The sequence below is a fragment of the Passer domesticus genome, chromosome 20 (genome assembly GCF_036417665.1).
Source record: "Passer domesticus isolate bPasDom1 chromosome 20, bPasDom1.hap1, whole genome shotgun sequence".
In the NCBI taxonomy this organism is placed as follows: domain Eukaryota; kingdom Metazoa; phylum Chordata; class Aves; order Passeriformes; family Passeridae; genus Passer; species Passer domesticus.
In genome coordinates, this window is record NC_087493.1 from 5,182,220 (window position 1) to 5,208,478 (window position 26,259).

At 42.5% G+C, this 26,259-nt stretch overlaps 2 protein-coding genes across 5 annotated transcripts; both read left to right on the forward strand.

Moving 5' to 3' along the window:
• The first annotated feature begins 10,767 nt into the window (after positions 1-10,767).
• UTP6 (UTP6 small subunit processome component) lies at positions 10,768-21,244 on the forward strand. Its single transcript, XM_064395489.1, has 19 exons — positions 10,768-10,940; positions 11,046-11,130; positions 11,807-11,848; positions 11,933-12,025; positions 12,168-12,215; positions 12,969-13,032; positions 13,438-13,556; positions 14,041-14,118; positions 14,542-14,623; positions 15,613-15,694; positions 16,308-16,489; positions 17,120-17,199; positions 17,860-17,937; positions 18,083-18,262; positions 19,008-19,088; positions 19,777-19,886; positions 19,976-20,042; positions 20,325-20,397; positions 20,971-21,244. Exons 1-19 carry the CDS (start codon positions 10,849-10,851, stop codon positions 21,126-21,128), a joined length of 1,794 nt encoding a protein of 597 aa, XP_064251559.1. The 5' UTR covers positions 10,768-10,848; the 3' UTR covers positions 21,129-21,244.
• Positions 21,245-22,389: 1,145 nt separating this feature from the next.
• Positions 22,390-25,959, forward strand: COPRS (coordinator of PRMT5 and differentiation stimulator). 4 transcript variants are annotated; one of them, XM_064395490.1, is made up of 4 exons: positions 22,390-22,545; positions 23,431-23,518; positions 23,996-24,247; positions 25,256-25,959. In XM_064395490.1, the coding sequence occupies exons 2-4, from the start codon at positions 23,434-23,436 to the stop codon at positions 25,423-25,425; spliced, it is 507 nt and encodes a 168-aa protein (XP_064251560.1). In that variant the 5' UTR covers positions 22,390-22,545; positions 23,431-23,433; the 3' UTR covers positions 25,426-25,959. The 4 variants fall into 4 exon arrangements, with proteins under 4 accessions (XP_064251560.1, XP_064251563.1, XP_064251562.1 ...); XM_064395493.1 differs by having other exon boundaries at positions 24,077-24,247; XM_064395492.1 differs by lacking the exon at positions 22,390-22,545 and adding an exon at positions 22,777-22,817.
• The last annotated feature ends 300 nt before the right edge of the window (positions 25,960-26,259 follow it).

Here is a 26,259-nt window from a genome sequence, read left to right on the forward strand (position 1 = left end):
CCCCCGGCTCTCCGTGCCCCCCCGGCTCTCCGTGCCACCCCCCCGGCTCTCCGTGCCCCCCCGGCTCTCCGTGCCACCGCCGCTGCCCCGCGGCCGCACAGGTGGCTGATGCCCCTCTTGCCCGAGGAGCCGCTCCGCTGCCCGCAGAGCTCAGGAGCTGTATACCTGAGCTTCTGTATTTGTCAAAATAGAAGCTCAGGTAAAAATGGGTCTCGGCGTTGTGGTGGAAGGGGTTACACTGGCTCCTGCTGCTAGCCCGCGGCTTTAACCTTACTAGCCGTGAGGTTTGAACAGAGGCAGGCACAAGAAGCTGCCCATGGGCGCGGGGAGTTCTGCTGGAAGAGTCTCCGGTCCATCAGCTCTCTGTCCCGGGGAAGCGCTGCCGGGGCCGGGCTCGGGGCTCGGCTCCGTGTGGGGAGCGCCGAGTCCGCCCGGCCGCGGGCAGTTCAACAGCGGCTCCATTTCATCGCCTCCTTATCGCGGCGCGGCGGCTCCCGCACAAAAGGCTCCGGCAGCCGCTCCGTTCTGTTTGCTTTCCTCTGCAAAACTCCGGTAATTGTACAGGGTAGGGTAAGAATGGTCTGTGTCTGAAATACAGCCTTGAGTTGATACCAGATCCAGCTGAGGTGCTGGCACCCCCCATCTCCGTTTATCTTCCAATTTCTAGCATTAAGAAAAATGAACTTAGTGATAAGAGAAGAACCATATATAAAAGTCAGTCATGCTGTAAATGTGCCTTGTATTATCAATAAAGGGAGATTCTAAAGTGATGTCTCATCTGTCCCTTATTAACCTGATCATGTTTAAAGAAAATATATGTATACACACCCGAAACATTCAAATAAACAAGTCTTTGTTGATTACTATCCCCCTCTTTTTGCTTTTTCTGCTGTACCATTTATCTTTCATGTTTGCTCCGGAAAGATCCTTTCTTCCCTTATCTTTTTTTCCCTCCTCCTTCCCTCATCAGGCACTGATGTTTTACTTGCAAGTTTTTCAGTATTTTGCTTCAGCCTTAATTTTCTTACATTTTTATAAATTCATTATCTACATTGTGTTTTCTTCCTCTAAACAATACTGTTAAATATTTTATCCTGCTTATAATTGTCTCTGCTTAGTACTCCAGCTTCTTCATCTTATATTTCCTACTCAATTTCTCTACAGCCACTTGTTGTGACTGAATATTTCATTTCAAGCCAGTCTCTCACTCCTGGCAGCAGCAGTGTTTGATGCACTGCACATTTTTGAGGACTTTATGTGTAATTTCTTTGCTTATAATACCTGTGACTTCCTGGTGATGCTTCTGGTGTTTGGGAGGCTGGACTCAGAGGCTAGAGACCAGCAGTATCCCAAATTATGGGTATCTTTAGGTGATCAGAGATTGAGCTTGAGGCCAGTGACACCCTGTTACAAGTGACAAAATTTGTCAGTATTAAAATATGTGCGAGAAAGGCTCCTCAATGCTGCACAACTGCAATTCAGTCCTTGGAAGTTGTTTATTGCCTGATTTATTCCTGTTTCCTCCCAACTGCTTCCAAGCCTCTGTTGCTTCTGGTGGGTCATGCTTCTGAATTTCAGAACTGGAAGGAGACAGAGGGCAACCTTCCAAGCAGGAGTAAAAGATAATTCAGCAATTAATCTCTGGCACTGAGCTGTGTCTGCTTGTGAACAGAGGGACCAGGGCTGTGGCTCCTCTTGGGTGAGACAACACAGTGCAGCTCCACATCTGTGCCTGAGCCCCCTGGAAAGGAAGGACTGGCTGCCAAACAGGAGCACCTTGGGAGCTTCAGCCGGTTTTCCTTAGTTGGTAAAGAGTCTCTTCCTTTTTCAGCCTGTTTAGATTTGCTGCCCTGGGCTGTTCGCATGTCCTTAAGAAGCACAGAGTATTCATGAGGTACCGTCCTCAAAAACTCTGAAATGTCATTGCCCATCCCTGAAGTGTTCAAGGCCAGGCTGGATGAGGCTTGGAGCAACCTGGTCTAGTGGAAGGTGTCCCTGCCCTGGCACAAGTTGAAAGGAGATGATCTTTAAGGTCCTTTCCAACCCAAACCATTCTGTGATTCTATGATTCATTCTAGATTTGGAGCTTCACAGAATGGATGGCTAGAAAGAGCACAGGGCACAAAATAGCAAGTAACTTCTATTTATTTTGCACAATTAGAAGCAAGAAAAAGAAATAATTTCCTTTTAGAAAGATGGAAATCATGACAGTTTCTTCAGAAGAAATGAGCCGTGGTGTGAGACTGTTGTGTCCTTGACCTGCCTGGTAACACAGACCCCTATAGATTTTACAGATGCATTTTTTAAAACCCAAAACATTAAAATATTTTTCTTGTGTACATCTACATCAGGTAACAGAAAATTTGCCATATTTAGCAGATGACACTGAAGATGTGTTTTCTAATAAAGTAGTCTAAAAAAGATGCAGTGAAACAGAGTGTGCCTGCCTGAAATTGACATAAACAGGTGAAATTAAAACAGAAGATTATGATACTGTATCTTTTTGCCATAAAGATAAAAGTACCCTAACAGAATGTAGGGGGGGGAAAAAGGCAGTTTAATGCATTTAGGATGATAAATGGAAGAAACAAAGGCAAACCAGGAGTGCTGTTGGAACAAAACCCTGAAACGAAAGCAGAAGTAGGTGGCAGAGGTGCTTTCATACTATGTCAGATTTTCAGTCTTGAGATGGTGAATCCATTCTTGTTTTCACATCCTGTTAGTGGGATTTGCATTTGATATCCAAAAGATCAGATTTGTTTTCTGCAGACTGAAAGCATGTGCTACATGTAAATCTCTTTGTCCTGTGGCTTTTTGCAGTCTGTCTGTGCCTAGCATTCCTGTCATCTTTAGTGGAAGAACTGCAGTGACTTTTTCCCCTTCAGATATATATGTAAAAGAACATGCATATTTTACAGCACATTATGGATTTTTGTTTTGTTTCGTAGTTACATCATTTTGTTAGTTGCCTGTAGTACCCCTATGGCCACACTATTTAATTTTTCAGCTTCCAGTCCTCCAAATTACTCTGTCTCAGCACAAGAATATTCACAAGAGGTCTTTTCTTCTTCTTCTTTTTCTTTTTTTTTTAAGGAGAAATAAATACTTGTGTATTTGGAACTCAGTCTAAATGAAGGTTCTGTCAGTATTTTTATGCTGCTTTCCTCACATCTTTAAACATAGATCTGTCTATATAGATTGTTAGTAGCTAACTAAATACTACTACAGATCAGTTTATCTTCTGGGAAATTAATATTGTATGTAACTTTGGAACAAAACAATGCTTATGAGTTAAATATATAAACTTTTTGTCAGTCTTTGTTAAGGATTGGTTCCAGATTTGGGCCATCATGAAAGCCAGAGTCAGTATTTATTAGGGAAAATTGTTATTCCCCACTGGTAAGGCTCTGGACTAGGGTGTTCAGGGTGTTGTAGAGAACAACAAATCCTCAGTGACTGTTCTGGGTACCTCTGGATTTTTATTTTGGCCTTGAGCTAACGAACAGGATCAGTGGGATTCAAGGGCATCCATTATGGAAAAGTATTTACATACTCCACTTCTCTGGTTAAATCCAAACCTTGCTGCTTCTTGTTTCCATGCACCCAGGTTCTCCCTCTCACACCCTGTCCCCAAACACAGGCTTTCCATGAGACAAGTGAGGACACACAAATGCTCCAGAACCAAGACAAACAAAACCACCTCCTGCATAGATGGGGAGATCCCATCTGTGTCACTGTACTCCAAAACCAGACCGATTGCAGTGGCACCCCTTTCTTTCACTCACACAAATAAACTTCACTAGGTGCTGAGTTAACTTCACCTTCAATAGTTATGAATTCATTTTTCAGTTCATATTTTTATTTTCAGTCTGATTTGATGTAGATCAACAGTAATTAGCCCATGGAACTTGTTACATAAGCTACTTTTCCCTATGTACTTGGAAAACAAAAGTCAACACCCACTAAGTGTTTTCCCAGACTCTTGTAAACAGAGGCTACATAATATTGCACCTGGAGAAAGGGAGCAATTCCAGCTTTGTGGGTAACAGCAATTCCAGCTTTGTGGGTAAGAGCACAGGGCAGTTCCAGCTCCCTGAGTACAGCCCAGGAGCAGTACTGGGTGCATTTGGGGCAGCAGGACTGCACAGCTCTTGGGGTGGAAGTTCTCAGTTTCAGTCTGGTTTCTCTGCATTTTAGTGTACAGTGCTGCTCTGCTTTAATAATCAGGGAACTCAGCAAAGAGAAAATAAACTTTGCTGTGAGGGAAGCGTTGTGGAGCATGGCAAAAGGGAATCCCACAGAGGAACCCCAGTGTAGAATGTCCTGTGTGTGAGAGGTCGACAGAGCAGCCACTTGTGATTCTCATTCACATGTTTGGCTGGGACTGCTTTTGTACAGAGCTGCTCAAATGTATTCCAGGAGCAAAGCACTCAAGGAACTTGGCCCTCAGGGAATCTTAATGCACCCACAATGCCCAGCTTTCAGCCAGCACGTTGCTCGTGTGTCTGAGTTATTGCAGGGAGTGGGAAGTGAATGCACAGGATGTTTTGCAACAGGGAGTCACCTGCCTTCTGCTTTCACATGAACAATCAGTGATAGTTAGAACAATCAGTATTGCTTAGGACTTGTTTCTTAGAGTTCTCTTAGTGATGTTTTACTGTATTTTCCATTACTCTTCTACACTGAAATTTTTTTCCTGATTTTCAGTTAATGATTTATTTTTGCTTGGTGGCTTTTTAGCAGTAGTGTTTGTCATTAGAACCAAGATAGTGAAATAAAACTACTTGTTTCAAAAGCATTGTGATAAGTCTGGGCCCTATGAGAACGATTTGTTCTAGAAAGGTAGGACATCTCTTAAGATAATTAAAATGTAAAACCAGAAATATAGTGACTACACAGAAAAAATCCATGCCAGATCTTGAAATTTAAATACTTAATGCATGAAAATGGACTAGGAATCATTCTAGTTCATGCTGTAATTTCAGAGATGCAGTATGTGTAATACACAAAACTGTCAAAAAATGATTCTAAGTGAACTTTCAGGATTTGTGTTCTCTTAATTGAGTCCCGGAAACTGTGAAAGATATGGCAACTGAAACACTTCAGATGCAAACTTAATGATTAAACTCCGAAATGCAGAGATCAAAGAGAAACTGCTGGGAAGATCTGAGAATTAAGTCAGTTACAGATGTAAATAGAAGTTTCTGAACAAAAGGCCTGTTGACAGTGCAAGAATGAAATCTTTAATCACTCAAAAAGAAAAATATTGGAGGATCAAAGAACATGTCAATAGACAGTAAAATAAAACCTCAACTGAATGAGTTAGCTAATTAATTTCAGCTTTAAGTAAGGGATAAGTTTTAACAGGGACCAATTCTTTCTTTTGTGGCTAAACCAAGTACAGATTAATAAAGTGAGAATTTGGAATTTTATCACCATCAGTTACTTAAAGGATAAGATCAGGGCAGAAACTGTGTTCTGGGTGTTTACCAGTTAGCACAGATACACAAAATTCACACATGGGAAAACTTATCTAAATGTTTATAGGAGAGTTATCAGGGGTTTCATGTTATCTGGGGTTTCATATGCCAGAGGTTGCTTCACAACACTTTTACAAGGGTTTATCTTGTTTTTGGAATGGGAGGATATGATTCTGCACACTATAATCTGAATTATCCATACTCCAGAAGTACTTTTACTGGTTGTTGTCATGACTGTGCTCAAAGTACTTTTACCATGCTAAAACCATCTCTGTAGAAGGATGTGAGAAACATAGCAGGAGGCAAATTGTGACCAATCCTCATTCCAGTTTTTGGAAGGAAAAATAAATCTGTATGTGGTATAGTGCAGGCTTTTTGTTGTACCAGTACAATTGATGCTGGCACCAACATGCTTGCATTTAAAAGATATGAGGCTTTGCTCTGAGGAAGTTCTAGCTTTCCCAAAATTGCTACTTGTGACACAGGTCACCCAAGGCCATGCCACAATTTCACCCACCCTTCGAAACTTAGACAGGTTAGTGAGGTAAATTAAGCTTAGCATGACCCTGCTCTCCAGACCTCTGGCCACAGACAAGAAATAAATTAAATTAAAGATAATTAAGCAATATATTTTGTGGTGTTGACATTTTGGTGGTATGTAGGGGAGATGACTGATATAGTTTCAAATTGTTGAAATGTGACTGGCATTCCACTGGGTTATGAACTGGCAGCTAGGACATGATGAGTGACTAGCTGTAACTGCCCTGCTGCAGTCAGACAGACTGTCAGCCACTCACCAACCAGCCAAATGACAAAATCAAATTAAAAGGCACACTCAGAGCCACTACTGTGCAAGCCCCTGGAGACCCTGAATAAGCAGATGGATCTTATACTGAGTGCCAGATGTGAACTGGCAAGAAAACAATTCCAGAGGCATCATTCCCCTTCACTGGAAATTCCCTGTGTATAGATGTTCAGATCTTGGGGCAAAACAGAATGCCTCAAAATGAGTAGGAGGAAAAAGCTGATTTATAAAAATTCAAGTTCAGAGCCAATGCAGAGAAGAAAGTAAAGGTTTTGCCTTTTAAAAGAGATGATATGTAAAGTATCAGATAATAGTTCTATTAAGGCATTAAATGAAAATATTTTTATTTGTTGGTTTGGGGGTTTTTTACCACTTAGAGCTGAAAAAAGAGAAGGGCGAGTGAGTGAAATTCCTGGAGGGACTCAGATCTAAAGTCGCAGGGTCCATGCCAGCAAGTTGCAAGAGTAAAGCAATGCACTGACAAAGACTGGCATTTTTCTATCAGAATGGAAAAAATAACATCTGTCTACGACATGTACCAGGATTAATGCTGGTATGGAACAGTCCAACTGACCAACTGCAAAGTCCTAAATCTAAATTTTTGGATGCTCAGAGTGGAATTGCAGTGATGAAACCACCAGTTATTCAGATTGACTGTTGGTTTTGGCAGGGGTGAAACCAAATCATCATGTAAATTATCTTAATTACAAAACGAAGGAAGTTAATGTAGTCCAACGTTTGGGTTAGTCTATTTTTGAGAGTAAATTCAAAACTGTTTTATTAACAGATGTGCTCATATATTTTTAAATCAAAGTCTCACATGCTCAGTAAATGCTTTGAGGGCTTTGTTAAAAATATATCCCGAAGGGATGAACCACTGAAGTCAGTGGAAGCTTCTCAATTATTTTCATGAGGTCATAACATTACTCTCATTGTTTAAAAGGCATTTTCATAAAGTACACGTTAATTGTAAAATACTGTACATCTGGGGGCATCTTCTAAAAAGCTGTGATTGTTTCTGCACTCAGGTGGTAAAAGAGCAGAAATTTAAAAGATAGATATAAATCAATTTGTAATTTAAATATTTGTTTTATGCACATTAACCATTAAATGGTTTAATATAGACTTGAAGGACACTTGAAGGAAAACCACTGTGATTATTGCTAATTCACAACGTACCCATTGCTTGCGGATATAATCTATAAATATTAAGCTGTGACAGCTTGCCAGAACTTCTTCATAAGGACTTACTGATAGAGTTTTTCTAAAGAGAATAAAAGCAGCAAACTGGGGACCCTGCATTGCCACCTGCAGCAGTTGTTTCTCCAGTTTTCCCAATAAGGTTTGTTGAAACTCTCTGTATCGCAACGTCTTTATTGGTAATGGATCCCTCCTTAATTTGCACTGATGCATTTGGAATGTCAGCTTCCAAAACAAGGCACATGGGAGGCATTTAAAGTAGATTTTATGAAAGGGAAATGAACAAAGAGCATGTCAGGTTCCATTTTGATTTGCATGACAAATCCAGCATGCAGTGTTCTGGTGGGTCGGGCTGGGCTTGCCTGCCACTCACAGCGTTTGTCACTTTGGTATGAGCACTTTTGACAGTCCGTTATGTTAATTGTTCTAAGGATTGTTTTGCCGGGGGAAGAAAAGGAAAGGCATTTTTATTTTTGTACTTGTTCCATCTACAGGAAAGGAGGGATATCTGACGGAACAAAAAATGTTTTCAATTGGATTTTGATCTATTTTTTTTTTTTTTTTGTAAATAATCCAGTGAGGTCATCAACGAAGTTCAGTATTTTAAATCTTATTGTTACTCACTCTGTGATTTTGAGTGGGAAGTAGCAGGCCCTAAACTGGAAACTTGGGGAGTCTATTGTTTTGGTGCACACCATTCTTTGATCCTTTGAGTCCCACAGTGATGGGTCCTGCAGAGTGGTTTGTGCTGTGCCTATATGCTTCTATGGGATGATATTGTGGTGCTTTGACAAGTGCTAGCAAGAAATTTAATGCCCTCTGAGGCCTTGCTGGACACCCATTGTTATCAGTGTGAGGGGAACTCTCAGACCTGTTGGTAGATCTGTGCTTGGGGCTGAATTCTCCTGGAGGCACGTTCAAGGTGGAGGTTGCTGTGGCCCCTGAGGGTGCACACATTTCTCCATCATCTACATTAAAACAGTTACGGATGGTTTGGTGACTTTCAAAGTTCCTGACCTACTTCAGGTGGCAGAACACTGGAGGTTGATCACAGAACAGTATTTACAGACTGACAGAACAAATCAAAGTTTCAGAAGACTCTGTTGCTTATGTTGGTGTCTCTCACCAAAACCAGTTACTGCTGATTTTCAGCCAAAGAAGAGCTGAATGGTTGAAGAGAGAGGAGAGCAAGAAGACAGAAATAGAATTTTCCAGAGGTTTTCAGGTAATGGCTGGCATTTACCTTTTCAATTCCTAGCTCTTCCCCTGCATGTAGTGTTGTCATTTACATATTGGGATCTACATGCACCATGACAGATTAGCTCTAAGTACAGAATGCTTTTTAGTATAACATCATGCACTCAGATGCAAAAAGACTCTAATGAAGTGAAGTAATCCAGTAGTAATTCCAATCACACTCTTGCTCAGCCATTTGGTGTGCTAATGGTACTTTTGATGCCCAGTGCCATTCTCCTCAAGGGCTATTTTAGTAAAATCTGTGGACTTGCACAAGAATCGGCTTGAGCTGCTGCATGTCAAAATATGAAACCTAATATAATTAACAAGTTACTGGTGATTATGAATCACACTCTTCCACCACCACTGAGGACTGCTGTGCTGCTTTACTGAAAGCTGAACCCAGTGGAAGGTGAACTCACTCAACTTTAGGTGCCAAGGACCTGCAGGCTCTGGCTCACCAGAGGGGATGGCTGTGCTGGGACGGCCGTGCCAATCCCCCTCCAACCTGTGGAGGACATTCAGTGCAGGACAAGGAAGTCTCCAAGGAGGACAGTCTCCACCAGGAATTTTCCTTGTCCTTGTGGGATGGGTAACGGGTCCCTTGGCACGAGGCAGCTGCAATCCAGAGCTGCCTGGGCCACCAACTCCTGAATGCAGCACCAGTCTGTGCTTCTTGGTCTTGTGACTGGATGTGCCTCTCCATTTCCTGGCAGCTTTTCTGTTTGGGTACTTCTTGGAAAATCATGTCACTATTTCCTGTCAGAATGAAAAGTTGCTAAACATGTCCCACTAAGAATTAGTTTTTCCTAAGTGGTCCTAAAATTGAAAAAAAAACCACCACAAATCCAAGTCACAGCAGGTGAAAAAAAATACTGCTGTTCTTGATAGTTCTTATAAGTGTTTAGTCTTACCTGTGTTTTTAACAAAAGTTGATTGCTCAGGTACTTGCTCTGTACTTGGCGACACCTGTTAAAACCTCTGACTCTAAAGGAAAAAACCACTCACTTTTTTTTTTTTTGCTGTTATGTACTAATTCTGTGCCAGAAGACCTCTTGCCCTTAGTCTGCTGCCTCTTCCCCTTGTACTTGTTTTTTTCAGAGACAAACATGTGCCTTTTCCCCCAGGAGGGAGCGGTGGCTGTGACAGGGTGGGTTTGGATGTGGGGCTGGTTCTGTGGCTGACCAGCTCAGTGACAGCAGTGACAACTCAAAGCATAAGCAGCACATACTGCTGTGGATAATATGCATTTAAGCAATTTTCTCAATAAATTATCTCCCATCTCAATTCATATTTTCCGGAACATCCCTAATTTAAGAAACAAAAATTTACTGTTGCCTGGTTTTATTGTTAATTTTCTCAGAATCACGGACCCATGGAATGTTCTGGGTTGGAAGGGGCCTTAAAGATCACGTAGTTCTAACCATCAGCCGTGGGCAGGGACACCATCCACTCCGCCAGGTTACTGCAAGCCCTGTCCAACCTGACCTTGAACACTTCCAGGAATGGGGAATCCACATATTCTCTGGGCAACCTGTGCCACTATCTCACCACCCTCCCAGCAGATATTTTTTACTAAAAATGTGGAAGGTGGAAAGAATAAAGGAAAGAACATAGTAAGAGACAAAGAGCCATTTGTCCCGGAGCACTCGCACCAAGAAGCCAAGTGCCGGAGCACTGAGCCTGGCCGATGCCATCGTGTTTGCCTGCGAGGCTGGTGCCAAGAGGATGCTGCCACACTCTTTTCGGTCATGTCCAGCGACAGGACAAGGAGCAATGACCATAAACTAAAACACAAGAAGTCCCAGCTCAACATGAGGAAGAATTTATTTCCGTGGAGTGTGGCAGAGCCCTGGAGATGCCGGGCTCTCCCCCTCTGGACACACTCCAAACCCGCTGGTGTCCCGTGCTGCCGTGCCGCTCCCCGGGCAGGCAGGTCGGGCCGGGCGGTCTCCAGAGCTCCCTTCCGACCCGACCGAGCCCGTGGCGCTCCGCGGCGCTGCCCCGCCAGCCGCGCAGGGGGCGGCAGAGGGCGCGGCGGCCGCGGAAGCGGCGCGGGCAGCGGGCGGAAGCCGAGCCGAGCCGTGCCGGGCCGAGCCGTGCCAGACACACCGGAGCACCGCGGCCATGGCAGAGCGCATCGAGCAGCGGCTGGAGGATCGCATCCCCGAGCTCGAGCAGCTGGAGCGGGTCGGGCTCTTCACGCGCAGGGAGATCCGGTGAGCGGGGCCGGGCCGAGCCGAGCCGGGCCGGGCCGGGCCGGGCCGGGTGAGCGCACGTGGCGCGGCCGGGAGCGCCCCGGCGCTGACCTCCCGTTCCCACAGGGCTGTCCTGAGGAAAGCCTCGGCTCTGGAGTACAAAATCCAGCGGAGAGCGCTGCGGAAGGAGGATTTCATTAACTACATCCAGGTAGGCTTCACCGAGCGGCAGAGCGGGGCGGTTCTCGGTGCAGACCCAGCTCACACCCGGGTACTTAGATCTCGGTGCAAATCTCAGTTAGACCGGGTAGTTTTGTAGTGATCCACGCTGGAAACAGGTCTGAAAACGGAGCCCCCCACCTCACCTGGTCCCCGGTGCTCATCCTTGAGCGGCTGCTGGCACCAGAGCAGGAAGCGTAGCCAGGAGCTGGTGCCCGAGTTTGGGTCAGGCTTCTCCAGTGCTGTGACCTTTCTGTAGTTTGTTGTCCCTCCCGGGATGTAGAGCCCCCGTCCCCTGGTGTGCAAAGGGGGAGCGTGTTCCCTGTGTGTGTAGTTAACGGGAATTAGTGCGTTCAGTAAGAGGAGACAGTTCCTGACGGGGTGGTCGGGCTCTGAGCAGGCTCCACAGGGAATGGGCCTGGCCTGGAGCCTGACAGAGCTCAGGAGTGTTTGGACAACGCTTTAAGGTGGGATTGCTGGGCTGCCCTGTGCAGGGCCAGAAGTCTTACAAATGTAGTGACTCAGCCAGAAACTGCTGCGTATGTTTTCCTGACAGTAATGTTTATTGTCCACCTGATCATCTATGACAAACTTAATGTAGTTTTTTGTTGCCTTGTTCTTATGGGTTTCCACATTTGCTGTTAAATGTTTTTTTCTTCCTATTCTAGTATGAAGTTAATCTGCTGGAACTGATCAAGAAAAGAAGAGCAGTAAGTTTGTCAGCTGTTAAGAGTGCAGAATACTTTATGCCAAATCTTCTATTGCAGTAAAATTAGTATTTGTTTCCCTCCTAGCGCATTGGCTATTCGTTCAAGAAGGATGAAATTGAGCACTCTATTCTACATAGAGTCCACAGCCTGTTCAACCGAGCTACGGGGAAGTGGAAAGTAAGTTTATTTGTACTGAGATTCAGAATTCTTTTTTTTTCTGTTTGCCAGGTCATTGTACCAAGGATGTGTTGTTTGCTGGTCAGTGTACAAGTGATTTTGTGCATTGTGAGGTTGATTCTTTTCTTTTGATTTCCAACAGGATGATGTCCAGCTCTGGCTTTCCCATGTTGCATTTTGCAAGCAGTGGGTGAGTTTTCAAATCCTGATCTTACCCTGGTTGAGACTGGTGCTTATTCACGTATCTGAAACTTGATTTAAAGATAGGGGTACAAACTTTACTGCTACATGCTCTAATACTGAAATAATTTTTATAGTATTGTTGGAGCTGCTTGGGATTTTCACTGATGTATGTAAGTGTACAGTTTGACTGAGAGTGAATTAGTATGAAATTCGATGCAAGGGGAAAGGTGAGGCTGACTGCATTAAATCTGGAATACCAGTTGGTTTGTGAGAACCATGATATTGGTTATACCTTCTCTGGAGGGAGTGATTCACTTGTCTGTGAATTGTGATTTTGTTCCAAATATTTATTGCAGTGAAAAGCCTAATTCTGTCAGTTTTGTACGTGATAAACTTAGCTATGCAACACTTTAATTATTACCAGCATTCAAGTGTTGTCATTTCTGTACTGAAGAAGGTGATGAAGGAAATACAGTTTCTATCTCAGAAAAGGGCAGTGAAATCATGGGTTTGGGACTTGGCAACATTTGTGTTGGCTGTGTGGTTCAGAAATTTGAGTAATGCTACTTTAATGTGGTGACATTTAAATGCTGGTCACTAGTGAGTGAATAAGAGAAACTTTCTACTGTAGATAAAGTAGCAGAGAAGCATCTTTTTCTGACCAATTGTACTACAGCTTGTAACCTTTCCTACTGAAACTCTGGTGCTGGGGGTTCAGTTCAGTGCCAGAGGGGGTGAAACAAAACTGCTTCTTTTACAGAACGCAAAACATCAGCTCAGTAAGGTGTTTTCTACCATGTTGGCCATTCATTCCAATAAACCAGGTAAATAGCTCAATGGTGAGTGCTGCATAAATGCCTCAGCATAGATTGTCTGGTGTTGGTTTAAGTTCTTGTAGATCTCAGTTCAAGCTGTTGGGCTGAAGTTCCTACTCTCTGTTCTTTGCCTTGCTGCTGCTTCAGAGGAGGGCTCTGACAGAGCTGAGCAGTCATAAAGGGATGTGAAGAAGGTCAGAATGCCCAATTCTCAGGTGGAGAAGCAAGAGATGTCAGCTGCTCATGACAGCCTTTTGGCTTTTGAAGGCATCATTAGATCTGTAGCTAAACCAGATTAAACTTCCTGGAACTGCCTGTCTGCTTTACAGTTTTACGTGGGAGCTAATCAGTCTTACTCTGGGGCTGAGCTCTTGTTGAGAGGTTAAATAAATTTATTTGTGTCACCTGTTGCAGCACTGTGGATCATGGCAGCAAAGTGGGAAATGGAGACACGGCTGTCATCAGAAAGTGCCAGGCACTTGTTCCTTCGTGCTTTGCGCTTCCACCCAGAGTGCCCCAAACTTTATCAAGAAGTGAGTTCCTGTTTTTCTTCCATGACCACTTACTTGTTCAATCAGAGCAAATCAATTCAGCATGTTTCCCAGATCTGTCTGGGACAGCTGGAGAAACTTGTTTTTCCATCGGCAGGAAAATGTAAAAAATTGTAAAAAACCAACCCCAAAATTCCTTTCTAAGGTACTGTTAAGCTCTGCTAGGACACAGTTGTCAGGCTCAGTCTGGCATCCCCAGTCTTTGTTGAGAAACTTGATTTTCTTTGGGGGCAAGTTTAAAGAATAACTAAAAAATGATCATTGCTACCTGTTGGAAATTTCTGGGCAAATACACAGGGCAGATAGTGGTAGGTGCACAAACCTTCAAAAACCAAGGCTCTAGGACATGTGTGGGATGTGTCAAAGTCTAATCTGTATCTTCTCAGAGCTTGTTTTGTCCTGTTTGTGGACCTAGATTTTTATGATTTATCCAAAGAGTAATTTCATTTTGTTGTCACTCTTGCAGTATTTCAGAATGGAGCTTATGCATGCTGAAAAACAGAGGAAGGAGAAGAAGGAATTTGAACAAGCAAAGATGGACCTGGTAGGTCAGCTAAACTTACTTAAAAGATATTGTCTGCTTGTGGATTACATGTTGAAATTCAATTTTGGATTAATGGTTTATTTGACAATGGCTTAGAGGAAGTTTTTGTTCATGTCCTGCACCTGTGTGGAGCTTTTCAAGTATTTGCTGATGCTCAGCTCTTAATACTTCATACTTTTTTTTTTTTTTTTGCATTTGTAGAATCTTTTATTACATTCCCCAGTCAGAAAATTAACAGTAATTTCTGGAAAGTAATAGTCAAACTTCCTACCTGATTTCTTTATAGTTGATTTGTGTAAGTTACATAAAAATAGACTTGCAGGAAGAAAAACATTTATATATTTTGATTTTTCCTTCCCAGTTTGCAAAAATGTTAGCTGAGAAAGGACAATAATTTCTTCAATGATATGCTTGATATTTCAGGGGGAATTCAATTACTCTGAAGAAATTCTCAATGGGGAGATGGCTCGCATAGTCTACAGGGATGCTTCTCAGAAAATTAAAGGTGAATGAACATTTCTTGTACTTATTCACTAAGAAAATTGTAACCTTTAACCCAATTCTGCTGTAGGCAATGCTGATAGGCTTGGCTTCAGTGCACACACTGAGATCCTTTTTTCAGATACACCATTTTTTTAGCAGAATTTATTAAATGCCAGAGTATAAATTAATGGTAGTTCTCATTGCATGTCTTTCCTGCAGGCTGACATCCCTTCCAGCACAGCAGCTTTCAGGCTGAAGAGGCCTAGTGCTGAGTTACAGCCCCAAAACTTGATTGTTTAAATAAAGAAAACTGGAGGAGAGTTCAGAGTTGCACACTTTTTTACTTTGCTGAACATTAGATCACAGCTAATCCGCTACCACGAGTGGCAAAAAATTAGAATTCAGACTAATAATAAACCAGGCTAAATTATTTTAAATTAAGCAGGCTTGGTAAAAATAAGCCATTTTATTGAGAGAATTGGGTAAAATAACTGCAAACTAGTAGCAGATATCTTTGACTGCTCATGATAGATGGGGCTATTTTGGAATACTGGGCAAAATACAATAATGAACATTGAAAATTAGTGGGGAAAAAGAACATTAGAGGAAATTTCAGAAAGAGTTTAATTTAATTTTCTGGAGAAATCATGAAAAAAATAGGCATACAAATGATTTGTAAGCACCTAAAAATAGTGAGTAATGGCTGGTGGGCGTTCACAATGATCTGATTATGTCCAGTCATGTCACTTGGCATTTTCAAAGGTAAGTTGTGGAGACACAAGATGGACACAATTCATGGACATCTGTTTTGTACAGCTTTGGAGAGATCTGTCCTGAGTGTGGAGCATTTTGTGTTTTCAGGGCAGAGTCAAGTGAGGGAATAGAGGAGGTGCTGATTAAATTTGCATGTGGAACCAAGCTACAGAAATGCCAAGTGCAATTAATGTAATATCTCGAGGAATTCTTCAGCAAATACTCCATTTGATAGTTTTATCTTCTCTTGAAATGTAGGTGTTGAGTTCCAGCTGGCTGTGCTCTCTATTGCAAAGCTCTTTGATTTTACCCAAGATTTGCAAAAAGAAATCCTTGAAAGGTGAGTTGTGGCTTTGTGTTGTATTTTTATTTCATTTTGGTTTGGTTTTTAAGAAACATGTTCTCCTAAGTTATAACTCTAACTTACAGTGCATTGTCTGGATTTTCAGAACTAAGGTCTGTTTCTCTACAGAAATAGTGTTAAGGCTGATGTGAAGTCCTTTAAGAAAACCAAAAGCATGATCTTTAGAAGAGGATACTTGTATCTAATTTCAGGAGGGGCTTTAAAAAGCTGCTAGGAACATTTAGGTAAAATACAGTTGTCACTGAATAATTAGTGCCCTCAGTTTCTGTAAATTCATTGCCGGAACTGTGGATTTTCCTACTGTTCTTTGGTGGGGTTTTTGCATCTTTTGTTTCTCCAGTTGTTTCTCTCAAAAAAAAGATCTTTCTTGACAGCTCCCTGTTTCATGTTATTTCTGAAGAATATCCGTATTAAGTAATATTTTAAAAAGCTAATATTTTGTCTTTCTCTTGTGGAAAATAATTTTTTTTTCCTGGCATTTGGTTGCTTAGCAATTAACTCCATTTCTATAGCAATATAACAACCCTCCTAAACATACCTGCAGGTAAGGACTGGCGGCTGTGGGCTGTTACAAGCATGTTGTGTCCAGTTTGCAGGCCAGCTATGCTGATGATCCCCTGACATGGGACTACATGGCCCGCCGGGAGCTGGAGCTGGGGTCCCTGCAGCCCGCAGAGCACAGCACAAAGCAGAAGAAAGCCTCAGAGATGGCCCAGAGAGAGGAACGGTGCTGTGCAGTCTTTGATGAAGCTGTGAGAGCAGTCCCAACAGGTGAAATGTTCTGCCTGCACTTTAACATTTGTTTCAGGTGCTTGAGCAGCCTGTAAAAGCCTTGAAGGTGATGGCAGGCTCTGCCATACCTAAGAGAAGGCAAGCAGTTCGATGCTACCTCTTGAATCTATTTTATGTATTATTTGGGTTATTTTCCAGTGTATTTATGCTCTTAACGGCTTTACTGAAAATGTGTCTGCTGCTGGTCAGCTGTGAGTAAGAAATGGCTTTGAGTTGCCAGAGGAGTGAATATCCAGCCTCAGCCTCTGGTCTTGGTCTTACTTGTAAAGGAGCTGGCCAAGGGACTGTTTGTGGAGTGGTCTCAAACTTGCTGCTGTACAGCCTTTAAAGCCAAAGAATAGTTTGGGTTGGAAGGGATCTTTAAAAGTCTCAGCTGAACTAAGAGCTTGATGCTCTTTACCAAGAGTTACTGCCTGCAGCTTGGACTGGGGAGTAATTTTAAAGTGTAATGTTATAAATCTATGGCCTCTCTCGTAATACAAGATTTTAAAATAACGTTGGCATTAACACTTTGTATCACATCTTGTATCTTTATATTTCTTAAAGACAAATATTTGTTGTTATTCTTGTGATTCTGTGAAGTGTGATACTATGCCTTTCCTTCTACAGAGGACATGTGGAAATGCTACATCACTTTTTGCTTAGAGAGGTACAACAGAAAAACCAACAGTGAAGAATTAAAGCAAAAGGTAAAATTTATTAGGAAATAATTCTAACAAATCATCCCTATTTTTATTGACTTTTGTAATAGCTCAGACAAGAAGCAAATGTATTTTGACATTTTATCAAAAATACTTACCTGTAGCCATCATTAAAAACAACTTAATCTCCATCTGGGGGGATCACTTTTATTGCTAGGCTTACAGGTGTCCTGTCTGGACTTGATTAACTTGGACCTGATTAATTAGCCTTGTCAGTAAAGTACACTGACCTCTTTGGATAAAAGCTAAGACTGCAGACTTGTTAATCATGGAATTGTGGAATGGTTTGGGTTGAAGGGGATCCAAAAATTTCACTGACAGGTCTTTCAAACCTCTGCTTGTTCCAAGAAGTGGATGTATTAAAATTACTCAAGCAAATAAGTCTGAGCAAAGTTTGGTGCTTGGTTCCCTAGCATAACAGTAAAAGAACAATGCAACGTTGTTCTTTGCTCCTTAAGGAAGAGAAGTAAATGCTCAGATTTCCACTTTGTCTTGGAATGTTTGCAGGTATCTAGAGCATTAGACACATAATGTGTAATTAGATATTCACTGACATGATACACAATCCAGTGGGCTTCTTGGAATGTTAGAATCTAGTATATTTATAGGAATAATGCTTGTTTTCTTTTTATTTTTTGTTGGTTCTAGAGGCTGGAGAGGACACTGAGTGTGTTCAGCAAAGCCCATGAGTCCAATTTGCTGTCAGAAGCCCTCTACAAGCAGTGGGTAAGAACTGACACAGAAGAAACAGATGCTGGGACTTTCCTGCATTATTTGTGTGCCTACTTTTGCCATTTTGAGTAGACACAAAGATGAACTATTTTGGTTCAAAGCCCTGTTTTTTAACAAAGCTGTATCTGCTGGGTTTTAGCTTCAGCTCTTACTGGACTCCAACCTCTCGGAGAGGGCTGTGGAGGTGGCAGAAGCTGCAACCAGGCACTTCAGCCACTCTGTGGAAATGTGGCAGATGAGGCTGCAGGTGCTGATCCAGCTGAAGAGGGATGATGTGACCCAGAGTTTTGAAGAAGCCATTAAACACGTGGAATCTAAGGTCTGTGCTGGTATAATGGACTTGAATGCATTTATCTTGGGCCAGAAACCCCTGATGACTGGTTGTTTTGTGGTTTTTGTGTTTGGGTGGGTTTTGTTTGTTTGTTTGTTTGTGGTTTTGGTGTGTTTTTGTTTTGTTTACAAGGCATTTAAAGTCCTTAACAATTTTTAAGGTCAGAAATAAGAACTTGATGTTTCACATGCAAATTGCATTCCGGTGTATTAGGGAATTGTCAATTCACTTAAAATTCACATGTTTGAAATCTGAATGCTTACAGTTGACATTTTACATATTCTCCTAGCAGCGAGCTGGTGTTTGTGTCTTAATCGAAAAATGTGTTTCCTTTTCTTCACTGTCTGATACACCTGTGTGGTATTTCAAGCCTTGAATTAGCTGTGTCCTCTCCTGCTCTGTTCCATTTCAAACCCTGAGCACAATGAGTGAGGGAGCAAGAAGGTTTCTTTCCTTTTCATTCTTGGAGTCACCTCTGTGTACTGCAGTGCTCAGTGGTGCAGAACTTGGTTCTCATCCCTGGCAACACAGTTGTCCAGCTAAGGATGATTTATCCTGTAAGAGAGGAAGGAAATGAGAAGTGATTTCAGTTCAAAGTTGTCTTTCCAAGAGCTGTGTCCAAAGAGTATTTTTTGTGGCAGGTAATGCAAAACCTGATGGCTGTGTTGCTGTCTGTTTCTGTAAATCAGAGTCACTGAATTTCAGCCATTTGATGTGTTTGCTGACCTTGTAGGGCACTTTGCCTTTGTGGACCCTCTGGGTGGAATGGAGTGAGAGCACAAACAGCAAGGAGGACACAGAAGCTCTCTACCAGGTACTTGGCTAATCAAAATCTGCTTTTATGTCTGTGTCAATAAAATGGAAAAATGTGTGTGGATGGAACATGCAACAAATGCTTTATACTGAAGTTCCTTCATGGATGTGTTGATATCAAAGAATTTCAAGCCTTTAAAAAAACAGTTGGACATAGAGTTATAGGCACAAATGTCATTCCCGTGTTCTGAGGTATATGGATGTTTGTAAGCATAACCAATGATGGACTCCTACTTTGTGGTCTAGAATATTTGCTCTGTTTTCAGATTCTTATCTGAGCATGGAAAAGAGAATTTTCCAATTTCTGTGAATATCAGTCTTTTTACAGAAAAGTCAAGATCAGAATGAGGACTTTATTCTCACTATGGATTTCCTCAGTAGTGCAGGGCAAAACATTTTCTCTTTGCCTGGCATGTTGAGTTGTGTTTTTTCCTCCCATTTACCACATAAAACATGTATTTCAGGTGGGAGCTTGAATTCAGCTGTTCGTAGAGTATTGTGAAACCCTCTGCATGAAGGGATTTATGGAAATGCCAGTTCCAGCTATATGGAATACTGAAGGAGAAATGTGTTTTAGACTTAGGAGGTCTCCTTTGTGTCAGATGCCTAATTGAGCCATTTAATTGTAGGTTATGTGATAGGTTTATTTTTTGTTTATTTTGATGGGTTTTTTCCTTTTTAACTTGCAGAGATCCTTACATGCCACAACGCCTGCTGAATCTGTGACTATGAAAGAAATGTATCTTGACTGGACTTACAGAAACAGTGGTTATAAGAAAGTTAAAAGACTCTTCACCAGGTAAAAAAAACCAAAAAACCCTTCAAACCGGATTATTCTAGGGTATATCTTAAGAATCCTTAAGTCTAAAGTCACTTATTTTATTTCAGCCTGTGTGAAAATCGTCCATTTTCACTTGAGTTCTTCAGGAAGATGATCCAAATAGAAAAGGAGCAAGTAAGTTTTTGACTATCCAATTAATGCTTTGTATTTGTAAAATACAGTTCTAATTTGGGATTTAAATAGGAAGCAGAGTAGCGGTGTTAGTCTGTGATCAGTTCATGTTTGTCCTCTGCAGCTGATTCACAGGATGTGATACAAACCCAAGTTCCATGGTAACTAATCTTCAGCAGTGTGTGTGTGTAATTGCCATGACTCTCTTTTTTGTCAGAATCTAATCATGCTGCAGATTCACTTCTGTACAAAATAAGTGGCTTTTTAATACCTTCCTTTTTTTAGGAATCCTGCAAAATGCTTAATCTGAGAGAATACTATGAACGTGCCTTGAGGGAATTTGGTTCAACAAATACTGGTAAGGAGGATTTTTTATTATTTATTAATTTATTCATTCATTCATTCACTGCTGCCTCTTTTATTTCCATCTATTTTAAAAGGTACCTGTTTGTTCTGCCCTTGTGCTTGCTGTCATGCAGAGTGGAGCTTATTTCTTCTGTGCCATTAAGAGTAGGACACTGCAGGGACCCTCCACTGTCAGCCCAGGGTCATTGGCACTGGGATGGCTTCAGCACAATGAGGAGCAAATCATGTTCAGACACTGGCTGGCGTAAGAGATGTGTATCACTTTTAATTTGGATTTATGAACAGTGTGGAGCTATATATTTATAATCCAGATTTCTGCAATATTCATTTGAAGAAAGTACACAGCTCAGTTATTGTTACATTATTTCTGCAGACATTACTGTTCCAGCTGGGGTAGAACCCAGGGTTTTTGCTCCTCAAGGTGCAAAGGAGATTTTTGTTTCACGAAGTGAACACTACTGCATTATCAAAGATACTTAGAAAAAGAGTTTCTAATTAGGCTTGCCATGTTTGTTAAGTAATATCTAGTCAAAATCTAACCAGAACTTTCATTTTTCTTTTAAAGACCTCTGGCTGGATTATATCAAGGAGGAGCTGAGTCATCCCCAAGGCAAACCAGAAAACTGTGGGAGCATTCACTGGCGAGCAATGAAGATGTTGCAGGGAGACCTGGTGGAAGATTTTGTTTCTAAATACACTTTATTGCAAACTGGACATTTATGAAAAACTATACATAGTTATGACATGACTGTGCATTTTTTTAACTTCTTTGTACAAAGGTAAATATGTTCCTGGATTTTATTAAAGTTTACCTTTACATTTTATGTGACAAAAAAGAATCATCTTCTCTGTTTCAGTCATTTCTAGTGTTGATTCTGCCAGGGGCAGGTTCAAGTGCACAGTCAGAGGAAGCAAACCTCTGAGGGTCTTTTCATTGTGACTTCTGAGAGCAAACTCTTGATCTGCTTAAACATTCAGATAGTTGTCATGCATCAGTTTTTACACTCTGGAAAAGTAATATTATAGCACCTAAATGCAAAAAAATCCAAACCAAACCCAGTGGAAACTACACCTGTGGGTCATCTTTTTATCTTATGAAGTTGAATCATGAAAAGTGAAACACTTTTCATTAGGTAATCAGAAATCAGTAAAATTGCAGTATTTATTGCTTCCTACCCTTGAAATAATCTGTAATCTTCATGACAGAAAGAGAAACAGCCTCTGCAGCTACCTTGCATTGGTGTTTGCATCCTGAGAGTGATGCAGGGTAGAGGGGAGTTGTAGAGATCTGTTGGCAATGTCCTTGAGGTTGGAGTGGAGAGCTCTGATCTACACTTCAACTTTCTGTCCACCATGCCTAAATAATGTGTAATGTTTTTTGAAAGAGTGCTGTCCTTGGCTGTTTACAGAGCCACAAACCTGAGAAATCAACATAAATGCTATCTTTGGACCAACAGAGAAACGTAGGGAAAGTACAAGAACAGGAAGCAAGTGTTCCTTTGTGCAATTTCCCGGTGGCTGAAGGGTGACATAATGACAATACAGGGAAATATTATTGATTTTGCACTCAAGTAGAAATTGCAGCTCCTCTCAAGCAATGAATTCCAGTAACTTAACTAGCTGGGAATAAAGTTTGGAGCAGCAGTCTGGTAAGACTCCTCCTGTGGAGGAATCAGATCTGAAGTACATCCTGCTTTTGTGTTTCCCAAGCTTTTAGCTAGGTTGTCTCCTATATCCTAGTTCTCTGCCATCTCATTGTCTGACATTGAGATTTCCTTACTGATAATCACTTACACCCTCCCTGCCCCTTATGCTGTTACTCCCTCTCCTGAACCACTTCTTGCTTCATCAGTTGCTCCGCTAAAAGTTTTTAACCGCAGAGTTTGGAGTTTTTAAAGTCCATCAAAGCTGGTAACGCCATCATTTCAGAGAGTGGGCCCTTTCCCCTCAGCTGCTCTGGTTCCTCGCACAATGTGCTCGACACCTGCCACAGCTGCTCAGCCGCGGTGCTTCCTGTCTCCTCACGCTCTGAGCATGCTGCTACCACGAGGCCGGAAGGAAATTAACTTTCGCCCAGGGGAAAACTCCACCCAGCCATGAGGGGCATTGATACTTTATTTACAACTTCATCCGTGAAAAGGTGCTTTCTCAGGGCTCTCACGCCTGTATTTGTCTCGATTCCGTGGCGGTGTCGGGTCGTGGTTGCACTCGATGGTCTCGGAGGTTTTTGCAGCCGAGCTGCGTCTGTGGTTCCGAAGCTCTGGGCGGCGTTGCAGGCAGCGGGGCCGGGCGGGAGCAGCCGCCCCGTCCCTGCCAGCCTCACCCCGGTGCCGCAGCCTGTCCCCGGGGCACAGCCCGGGCCCGCCCGGCTCACGCTGCCCGGGCGCCCTCAGGCCGGGCTCGGCTCCGAAGGTTCGGGGGTCCCGGGATTGCGGGCGGGCAGCGGAGGCGGCGGGGACGCCGTAAGGGCTCGCCTGGAGCCCGAGCCCTGCCCTTGGCCACCGGCTTCGGCCCCTGCAGGCTCCGGCTTCCCGCACCCACCGCCGGCTCCTCCTGGTTCCACTGGAATTGTGAGGAGGACTCGCCGTCCCTTTGGCTGCGCGCCCCTCAGAGCAGCTGAGGGTTTCTTGCTGCTCTCCCCCATCTTGGCCAGCCCCTCAGGGAGCTGGAGGGTCCCGCTCGGAGCGTGGCTCCCGCAGAGCCCTTGGTTCAGTGTTAGAACTTCTTCCGTTCCTTGTGTCTTTCATTCCCTCTGGTGCCTTCACACTGTGCCGCCATTCCCAAAGGGGCGCGATTTGGGTCGGGGCTGTGAGTGAGGACACGGGCTGTTCCCTATTAATGCTCAAGGTAACCGATGGCAGCAGCAGAATTAGCTACAGCTCTGCAGATTTGCCTTCTGAAGTGAAAGCCTGTTTGTTGTTAAACCTCCGATTCATCAAGGGAACAAATGGAGACGCTCGGGAACACATGGGGTAGCACATGAGCAATCAGAATTGCTACTGCATTCTTTAAAAATTTCTCATAGGTGATGGCTGCTGCCTTTGAGGCTGCAAACTCCGAGGGGAAACAGCTTCCTGATAAGACAGAAACTATGATCTGGGAGCCCAGAAAAGGTAGGACAAAACAAAGTAGATTGCACATATTGAAACTTGTGCACTGCTTGAGAAATCTACTCAAAACCTTTTGGTGTTGCATGGGAAATGCCTCTTTACTTTCTGTGCTAAATTATTTCCATGTAGATATTTGTGTATGCCTAAGTACATAAGTAATTAATACAACTTTTTTTTTTAAAACCAGAACTTTTTTTTTTAATACCTACAGGTGAATGTGGTAAAGCAAGACTGCTTTGTCCTTTGTCCTAGTTTACAGAGTTATTTTCCAACAAGAAAGTCTGATTTGCCTGGGTGTTGTGGTGCAAGGCTATGTCCGCTCTTCCCAAGCATCTGAAATGTAAAGCAGCCCTGGAGTGATATTACATATATAGGAAACTGCATGTATTACAATAAGATTAGTAGTCACAAAGTGCACAACACTTAATTGTTCTTGTTTAATTTCTGAGTGTACCTGTTGGTGCTTTCTACTGGTTTTAGAACGTTTGCTGCGGAATATTCCAAATGTTTCTGATGGCAAGTCTGAAGGAAGTGAATCTGCTTCTACCTCCCCCAATGAAGGTGATGTCAGTGGCTCTACTGATGAGGGCTGGTACAATATATATGCTGACCTGGATGTGTGGGATAGTGAAGTTTCCAATGGACCTGAGTCTTCAGGGCAGCAAGATGCATCTGAGCATGAGGTGGAGGACTGGGATAAAGAATTGGAGGAGTCTACATGTGGTCCTTATGGTGAGTAAACATTTACTTGTGCTTCATTTGAGTTTTGGATAGTTGGAGGCAGGAGAATGTGTTTTAAGTAACTCCATGGTCTATTTTGGAAAGCAGTTTCTTGTGTTGACCTCCTGAATGTGTAATGCACAATTTTGTTGTCAGATACTGGAACTGCTCCTCTTGCCCCGTTTATTTAACTTGCTCATCCCACCTGTAGCTCTTTAAATCCTCACAAACTAAGGCAGCTGTGATGATTGGATTCAGGTCCTTCTGAAGCATATTCAGTACAAGTGTCTGAGTTAACTGCTGCAAATACAAAACTGTGCTGATTGGTCATTCATGGCTTTTTAAGTGTCTTTAGCTCTTGCTGTGGTGGCTTGTTTGGCAGTGCTGCTGGAGGCTGACATGTGGGATATTGTGTTGGGTCCTCTGCTTCTCCATGCTCTGGGCTTTTTCTTTGCTCAGTGTCTGCTAAAAATCTTTATGCTTCTGTTAAAACACTTTGCCCTATTTTTGTGCTAGATTGGTTAAATACAGGCCCATTAGACTTGATTCTAGCCTAGTGGAAATGTTTTTCCAAGACAGCTTTTCCAGGACTCCACCCCCGCGTTGTGTCCAGTGACCCAGTTCTTAGAGGGTTTGGAGGACTCCTCTTTGGGATGGTGTTATGACAACAGCAGCAAGGGGAAAGGCAAATAAAATTGATAGTCTCATGAGCCTTTTATTCCCAGGGAAGATGTGAAAGAACAGCATGTCTTGTAAGAGCTGGTGCCAGACATTCTAAGTCCCAGGTACATCAGTGAGCTTTCTGGAAGACTGTTTTGTCTGTGTGGCATGAACCTTCCTTAAAATGAAGACATTGCCAAATTAATTTTTCCGTTTGCCTTTTTTAAGGTCTAATTAAAGTGCAGATCAGACTGAAATAGTGAACTAGAAGATGCCATAGACCCCCATAATAACCTGCTACACTATTCCACTACTTTCCTGAGTATCTCCCATAGTTTAAACCTTTTATTTTATCTTTAGATGCTGATGATCTCTCCAGTGGAAGCTTTGAGGAAAACAATCTTTTCGGCTCATATGTATGGAAGGAGGATTGGTTTTACAACCCAGGCTGTCACCACACACCTTGCTTTGTTTTTCCACCACGAGTTAGAACAGTTGAGAAGGGCCAGTTTGATGATGCTGATGAATGAGGTTGAGTCTGGTCAGAAGTAAGTGTGGCTTCTGTGCTGCGTTATGTTCTTCAGTGACTGAGCTCTGCCAAGTCCCGTGGCGTTTTTGCAGAGTTGGGCCTGAGGCCAGAAATGCAACACCATCTCCAGAGTTTTGCTTAGACTGTTTCTGTTCATAAACTGCCCACCCTTGCCCTGGAGATAAGAGTGCAGGTGCTGGGTGTAAGGAGTCAGTGCATTTCTGGAGGTTTTGTTTGTATTATATAGATCTATGTTGCTAATTAATTGCTTGAGGAGAAGTATTTAATTTCTAAACTTCAGCTTGTTGCCAGGCTTCTGTCAGTTTTGACATGCTGATCCCTATGTTTTTGTGCAACTTTTAGTTTTCTTTCCTTTATATTTGATGCTGTCAGATTGGTTTGGATAGCTTTAAAAATTCTTCCTCCTTCAAGCTGGTCTGTTGTATTTCCATATGGTTTAAAAGTCCATTTGTGATTCTTATACTGCTGTTTTAACAAAATCAGCTGTGGCGAATACAGAACAAGTTGTTTTGTGTTTATTTTTATGTATTTCAGCATAAAGGAATTACAAATACATGGTACACATTTTGCAGATACGTGTGCTGCTATATAGGGGGCCATACTCCACCCAGTAGGAATGCTGGGTGCTTGAGGCTGCCTCCCAACAAAGATTTCTCCACATCAGACCTTCTTGTGTATGGACACATTACCCTAGAGTCCCACAGTTGTCTTTATTACATTCTCATGCAACATCAGATGTGCAATGACAAAGAAAATATCTCTGCTTATATATACATATTTCAGCATATCATCTCAGTGTCCTGCAGACAGTAGT

Coding starts and splice junctions, on each gene's coding strand:
- UTP6 (XM_064395489.1), top strand. CDS start 10,849: ATGGCAGAGCGCATCGAGCAGCGGCTGGAGGATCGCATCCCCGAGCTC. Junction 11,131..11,806: donor ATTTCATTAACTACATCCAG/GTAGGCTTCACC, acceptor TTCCTATTCTAG/TATGAAGTTAATCTGCTGGA. Junction 12,216..12,968: donor TTGCATTTTGCAAGCAGTGG/GTGAGTTTTCAA, acceptor CTTCTTTTACAG/AACGCAAAACATCAGCTCAG.
- COPRS (XM_064395490.1), top strand. CDS start 23,434: ATGGCTGCTGCCTTTGAGGCTGCAAACTCCGAGGGGAAACAGCTTCCT. Junction 23,519..23,995: donor GATCTGGGAGCCCAGAAAAG/GTAGGACAAAAC, acceptor TACTGGTTTTAG/AACGTTTGCTGCGGAATATT. Junction 24,248..25,255: donor GTCTACATGTGGTCCTTATG/GTGAGTAAACAT, acceptor TTTTATCTTTAG/ATGCTGATGATCTCTCCAGT.